The sequence below is a fragment of the Borostomias antarcticus genome (assembly GCF_949987555.1).
Source record: "Borostomias antarcticus genome assembly, chromosome: 12".
Taxonomy (NCBI): Eukaryota; Metazoa; Chordata; class Actinopteri; order Stomiiformes; family Stomiidae; genus Borostomias; species Borostomias antarcticus.
In genome coordinates this window covers 22,794,156-22,801,655 of record NC_140245.1, presented here as the reverse complement: position 1 = coordinate 22,801,655, position 7,500 = coordinate 22,794,156, and the positions used below count along the sequence as shown (strand labels likewise).

Sequence of the window (7,500 nt, the reverse complement as noted above, 5' to 3'; positions counted from 1 at the left end):
GGTTGGGGGTATGAAGAGGTGTTGGTGTTGTGACCAGGGTTGGGGGTAGGGGTAGGCAGAGGTGTTGGTGTTGTGACCAGGGTTAGGGGTAGGGGTATGAAGAGGTGTTGGTGTTGTGAGCAGGGTTAGGGGTAGGGGTATGAAGAGGTGTTGGTGTTGTGAGCAGGGTTGGGGGTAGGGGTATGAAGAGGTGTTGGTGTTGTGAGCAGGGTTGGGGGTAGGGGTATGTAGAGGTGTTGGTGTTGTGAGCAGGGTTGGGGGTAGGGGTATGAAGAGGTGTTGGTGTTGTGACCAGGGTTGGGGGTAGGGGTATGAAGAGGTGTTGGTGTTTCCAGGGTTAGGGGTAGGGGTATGAAGAGGTGTTGGTGTTGTGAACAGGGTTGGGGTTAGGGTGTTGGTGTTGTGAGCAGGGTTGGGGGTAGGGGTATGAAGAGGTGTTGGTGTTGTGAGCTTGTGTGTAGCACAGGGAGGGAGGTTGAAGTCGATACATATCTGTTCTGTTTTATAGGAGGTTATTGCTTTCGGCCAATACAATTGGATGGTGTGATGTGACAAACCAGCGGTGTGTTGTTCGGTTCCCTCGCTGTGATCTTTGTCCGACGCGCATGTTGACCTTTGCCCCCCAGATCAAGTGGTGAACTATAAGGACCTCATGGCGCTGGTCCAGCTCACTCACCGGGCCGGACCCAGCGTACGCCTGCTCATATGCAAGAGGGTGAGTGAACACACACACACACACACATACACGCTCACACACACGCACACACACACTCACACACACTCACACACACACTCACAAACTTAGTCACGCCCTCAAAGGTTCTGCATGTACTTTTGACTGGTACTCTGTGTGAAATGAGTATTTGGTAGCACTTCCTAAATGTATTTAATTTTTCCTTTTCCTCTCTCTCTCTTTCTCTCTCTCTCTCTCTCTCTCTCTCTCCCTCCCTCTCTCTCTCTCTCTCTCTCTTGCTCCCTCTCTCTCTCCCTCTCTCTCTCTCTCTCTCTCTCTCTCTCTCTCTCTCTCCAGCTGTACCAGCTTCTTCAGTCCCATCAGGACGCAGGTGTCCAGATCTCCAGGCAGCTGTGCTGGCAGGAGACCCTGATGAGGCTGTTCCTGAGGGCCCCCGGCGGGGACGGGGGTCCGGGCCGGGGGGCCGACACGGCCAGCACCTCCAGCCTGGACATCAGCCGGGGCTCCGCCCACCGCCTGGAGCCCCCCCCGGAGAGGCGCGGCCGAGCGAGCAGCCCCAGCCGGCTGGACGACGACCGCCTCAGCGCCGGGGACAGCCGCTCTGTGGACAGCCTGGACAACGGCGACCTCATCTCCCTCCTCGACACCCCCGTGGACCTCCCCAAGCCCTGGGGGGCCGGGCCCGGGAAGGCCGGGGGCTTGAGTTTGGACCTGTCCCACGTGCAGGCGTACGAGCAGGGGGACAGCGGCAGCCAGACGCCCGGGAGCATGCCCAGCACGCCGTCGCCCCTGGAGACGGCCAAACCCTTCCCAGGAGGCCCGGCGGAGCGCGAGGCCACTTCCTCCCTGATGGAGGACAGCTTCCTGTTCAGCGACGACGTGTCCCTGGGGGAGTCGTTCAGCACGGCGGAGGTGAGACTCGGCGCCGCCTCCTCCCGGAAGTGTCAGCTGTCAGCGGGCTAGCTCCCCGGCTCTTTCATCTGTGAGCTCTCTGTGACGTCATCGCCGGTGTCAGGTTTCACCCCAGGGAGGAGTCTGGGTGCGGGAGGGAGAGAGAGATCTCCCCCCCTTCCCTCTGGCCCCTCCCTGACCCTCTTCCTCTGTCGCCCCCTAGCGGACGGAGGAGGAACTGTCCCGGATGCTGCTGGAGATCGTTCTGTGCGTGATGTGGCGTGGCGTGGAGGGCTCGGACGACGCCGCCTGGCTGGAGAGGGGCCAGGTGTTCTCCGCGCTGACCAAGCTGGGCACCGCCAACGAGCTGCTGATGCCCGTCGACCACATTAAGCTCAGGTGAGGCCGGCGTCCCAGCAGGGGGGCAGATAGAAACACGTCCCAGCAGGGGGGCAGATAGAAACGCGTCCCAGCAGGGGGGCAGATAGAAACGCGTCCCAGCAGGGGGGCAGATAGAAACGCGTCCCAGCAGGGGGGCAGATAGAAACGCCTTCGCTCAAGCATAGAGACATACCGCTTTAACTTTAACTGTTGTTGTTCTGTTGGCGTTTGTTGTTGTGGTTTCTGTTGTTCTGTCTTGTTTTATGTGTGTCTGGCTTTTACTGTTATGTATGACATGATGTTAGTCTTCTTGTATATTGTGTTGTTTACTGGTTACTGTCGCCAAAGACCCCCTCGAAAACGAGATGGGACATTTAGGGGTATTTCCTGATAAAGAACTTCAATATGTATATAATTTGAGGCCATTTTATAATAATAATAATGATAATGATCATAATTAAACTATTTGTATCAAGCTTTATTTGTATCAAGCACCTTTTCATACAAATAAATGCAGCTCAAAGTGCTGCACACAGAAGAGAGCGCTTCACATGAAAATAGACATGAAATAGGCAAAAAGCAGGAAAACAAGATGGAAGATAAAACACAATAAAAGATAATGATAAGAATCTAATAAATATAATTTGAATATAAAATACAGTGTAAAAATTATATTTAATAAAATGTTGTACTGGAGAGGTACATTAAAAAGGAAAGACAAGTGCAGTAACCCATAAGTGCAAAAGGAGCTAGTTAAAAGGAGCTAGTTAAAAGGAGCTAGTTAAAAGCTAAAGTGAAGAGATACGTTTTTAGTTTTCTTTTCAAACTATTCAGCGAGCTGGCTTCTCTGATATCTACACAGTGGGTATTGTGTTCCACAGCTTTGGGTCATAAATGATGAAGCCTGCTCTCCTGATCTTCTTCAGACTGTTGCTGGGAAGCACTAATAAACCAGCAGCTGATGATCACAGTGTTCTTGAAGGCACATAGTTGACCAGGGAGTTAAGAGTGTAGCTCGCTCCTCGCCTATTAAGGGCTTTTCTGTCCTCGTTACTCCCTTAACATAGCTTCTCTGCTTTCATTTGATTTCTCCTCTTCCTCCCTCCTTCCCTCCCTCCTTCTCTCCCCCCTCCTTCCCTCCATCCCTCCCTCCCTCCCTCCTTCTCTCCCCCCCTCCCTCCTTCCCTCCCTCCCTCCTTCCCTCCTCCCTCCCTCCCTCCTTCTCTCCCTCCCTCCCTCCTTCCCTCCCCCCCTCCTTCCTTCCCTCCTTCCTCCCTCCCTCCCTCCCTCCCTCCTCCCTCCCTCCCAGTCTGATGGAGAGGATGCTGGAGTGGGCGGTGACCGATAACCGCGAGGCCACGGCGGCCATGTTGCCGCAGCACACTGAGAACGCGGTGCGGCTGCTCCACGTGGTGCAGGACTTCCTGCAGGCCGAGGGCCTGGTCAACCCCGCCCTGTGGACGGAGAAGGTTCTGGAGGAGACGGTCACCCTGATGGACAGCCTGATGGTGTGGTACGCCTCGGGCAGCCAGTGGCTCCAGCTGTCCCAGGTGGGCCTGCGTCTGCTGCTGGGCTTCATGGCCCAGGAAGACCCCCAGGTAAGAAGACCCCCCCCCCCCGGGCCAGGAGCCTGCTCCGTTGACCTTCCACTCCACCTTCCACCTACCACCCCTGTAATGTCGGCTTCTAACCCTATAACCCTAACCCATGACCCCGGCACCATCCACTAACTAAAGTAAATAAGTAGCCTTGAGAAGCAATGGTAGGGGAGGAGCCTATCTCCTGATTCCTCAGCATGAGGCGGCTTGAGTACCCCCCCTGGACATAACACTAGTGAGACTTACCCCCAATCCCCCCTTACCCCTCTTACCCCGTTGATGCTGAGTGCCAAGCAGAGAGGCACTGGGTGCCATTTTTTATAGTCTTTGGTCTTTGGTCTGACTCGGCCGGGGATCGAACCCCCAACCTCCCGATCTCAGGGCGGACACTCTAACCACACGGCCACTGAGCCGGTATCCGCTAACTAAACCAAGCCCTAAACTAGCTGTGCTCTCTCTTAATTGGCTTGGTCTTCCCAGCCAAACCCCAAGCTCCTCCTCCTCCTCACCCTATACCAGTCTTCTGACAAGACCCTCTCAAGTCCCGCCCCCTCATCCCCCACACTCTCATACGATCCTACTTCCTGTTTCCTGTTATCTCCTGACCTCCTCTTCCTAACCCCGCCCCCCCAGGTGTGCGCCCTGGCCACGGCCAAGCTCAACGGCATCCTGCAGACCAAGCCGGTGGAGACGCAGGACGAGGCGTGCTACCTGCTGGGCCGCGTCGAGGGCATCCTGAGACGCTCGGTCAGGGAGGAGGTGGCGGAGGAGACCTACTCCTTCCTGGTGCCCCTCCTGCGCACGCTCCTCTCCAAGGTGCACAAGCTGCTGTACATGGAGCTGCACCTCCCCTCGCTGCCCGACACCAACGGAAGCCCCTCCTTCTTCGAGGACTTCCAGCTCTACTGCGGCTCGCCCGAGTGGCGCGTCTACCTCGACAAATACGTGAGTGATGAATGATGGAGGTTTGGTGTTGAAGAGATTTATTGAGTCCAACAGCAGACGGGATCCTGGGTCAGTCGCAGAGACACACTCCATTCAGAGTATAACAGCAGACGGGATCCTGGGTCAGTCACAGAGACACACTCCATTCAGAGTATAACAGCAGACAGATCCTGGGTCAGTCACAGAGACACACTCCATTCAGAGTATAACAGCAGACAGATCCTGGGTCAGTCACAGAGACACACTCCCTTCAGAGTATAACAGCGGACAGATCCTGGGTCAGTCACAGAGACACACTCCATTCAGAGTATAACAGCAGACAGATCCTGGGTCAGTCACAGAGACGCACTCCATTCAGAGTATAACAGCAGACAGATCCTGGGTCAGTCACAGAGACACACCCTAGTAGACCGTGTAGTCAGATCAGACAACCTAGATTTGAGTTTGCGCCATCATCATAGTCCCGGTGGATTCTATACATAGTTCAGTCTTACGCCCTTACACAGTGAACATTAGCGCCTAGTTGGCTTTTACTGTTTGCACCTGTTCTTCTCTCCTAGATTCTGACTATATGTGTCCTAGAGATGGGAATGGCTTAAAGTCGCACTGAAACGGACGTTTGAGATCATCTAACTTCCGTAGTTTGACGTATTTCCGACGCAAACAAGCTAAGAGGGTGGGACATATGTTTAGAGGAATTTGATTGGAACATGTGGACGGGTTTTAAGAACTTTAGACAGATTTGATAGAAGGATAGCGTTGATTGACGGGTGGATGTCGTGAGATTATTGGCCTAAAATCTAAGGTACCTGTTGTCGTCATTGCACGTGACCTACCGTTTTCCAGGAAGTAAGAAATTATATACTTTGATATAAGATTACAACAAAAGTAATTTTTTGGGCATACATCGTTGAATAGGTGAACACTATGACCAATTATGTGAACCAAAATGGGACAGAATGCTTTTTTCATTTCATTGCGCCTTTAAGAACAGCAACAATAGAACAGAACAGAGAGTCAGCAGAAAACCTCTTATCAGTGAGTTTGTGTTAACCGGCTGCTGTTGGAGCCATAATGTCATTTTTTGATTGTTCTTAAAATAGGATGAGTACATGCAGTTCACCTATTGACCCCAAGGTGGAGCATTGGGGCGTATAGTTGGCTCCAGGGTACTGAGTCAGAGGGGTGTGTGAATGGAGGAGGCCGTACGGTTTTTGACCCGTGACCATGAGAACGTGATGTAACTGGCTTATATGCTTTTTGATGGATGGTACCATCCTGATTATGGACCAAACTGAGACATCCCTGGCGAAGGTGAGCGTCGTGAATAAACGGGTCACCGCGTCCAGAGATAACGCACGGACTATGGTTTGTTTGTGACCTCTGACACGCGTCCAAAACAGGCGCACGCCGTTCGCCCCCCAGTGGCGTCTCCGAGTGGTTGAACGTCACTTACGGCTGCGTTGATCGTCTCGAAGGGTCGGTGATAAAAATCCGTCTGGATGTAAATCTATCCAGCTCTTCCATTAAGATTGGAGGAGACAATACCAGGCATCAGGAACATAAAAATCCTCCCTCTTTATCGACAAGGATTTAAGGAATGAATGATTTGTTTTGGAGGTTGAAATGAAAGCGCTCCCCTGTCTGCAGATCATCCCCTACATGAAGCAGTACGAGGTGGAGACGTTCAGCCAGGGTCACGAGAACATGGCTCTGTTCTGGAAGGGCTGCTACGAGGCCTTCATGGTCAACCTGCACCTGAGAGAGAGGGAACGCGGAGAGAGCAAGATCCGCTTCCAGGTGAGAGGGCACCACACACACACACACACACACACACACACACACACGCCCTCTCACACACACGCCCTCTCACACACACACACACGCACACACACACACACGCTCTCTCACACACACACACACGCGCTCTCACACACACACGCTCTCACACACGCCCTCTCACACACACACACACACACACACACACACGCCCTCTCACACACACGCCCTCTCACACACACACACACACGCGCTCTCACACATACACGCTCTCACACACACACGCTCTCACACACGCCCTCTCACACACACACACGCGCTCTCACACACACACACACACACGCGCTGATGTCCTGCCCTGTTCCCTCCCCCCTCAGGAGCAGTTTGTGGAACCGTTCTCCCGGCGCGGCCGACAGGAGAACCTGCGCTTCAACAGCATGCTGAAGCAGCTGCACGGCCAGCACAGCGCCACCCTCAGGCAGTGGAAGGCGGCGCGGCGCAGCCTGGTGTGTGAGAGAGGACCCTGGGCTGACAGGTGAGCACCTCGGCACCTGTGTGTGTGTGTGCGTGTGTGTGTGTGCGTGTGTGTGTGTGTGTGTGTGTGTGCGGCTGCACGTCACACAGTCCGGTTCTAAGGTCGTGACAGCGTGCATTCTCTCCCATCGTCTCGTTTAGAGAGGTTACTGCTCTGTAGATGTTCTTAGCCAATAGACAGACATGTCCCAGGGGCTTGCTCCATCGTCTCGTTGAGAGAGGTCAGGGAGGAATTTTTACAGCTCACTTATCTGGCCCCCGGGTGAAACTGTTTTTTTGCTTCCCTCTGGAATATGTAGAGAGTGGGTCGTATGCCCACCTCCCTTGTTCTCTGTAAAGCGCATTGTGTTGCCTCTGTGTATGAAATGCGCTATACAAATAAAGTTTGATTTGATTTGATTTGTTCCCCCAGGGAGCAGAGTGAGATGAGCTGGAGGGTGTCCAGTGCTGAGAATTACTCCCGAATGAGACTCAAGCTGGTCCGAAACTACAACTTTGACCAGCACCGCGAAGCCAGCGCCCTCCGGGACAACCTGGGTGAGACACGCCCGCTACTGGGTCCCCTCCACGCCCACGGCTGGGTCACCTCCACGCCCGCTACTGGGTCCCCTCCACGCCCACGGCTGGGTCCCCTCCACGACCTTGGCTTCGCTCTCGTCCACCCTGTCGACGTCAAAA

The 7,500-nt window shown here is 54.0% G+C and overlaps 1 protein-coding gene across 1 annotated transcript in view; it reads left to right on the top strand.

Moving 5' to 3' along the window:
- nbeal1 (neurobeachin-like 1) overlaps positions 1-7,500 on the top strand; it is a 67,963-nt gene that overhangs the window by 32,009 nt on the left and 28,454 nt on the right. Inside the window, 8 exon segments of the mRNA XM_084446801.1 lie at positions 627-715; positions 1,031-1,606; positions 1,809-1,984; positions 3,276-3,564; positions 4,198-4,509; positions 6,160-6,309; positions 6,666-6,823; positions 7,235-7,359. Coding sequence (XP_084302927.1) covers positions 627-715; positions 1,031-1,606; positions 1,809-1,984; positions 3,276-3,564; positions 4,198-4,509; positions 6,160-6,309; positions 6,666-6,823; positions 7,235-7,359 — 1,875 coding nt within the window.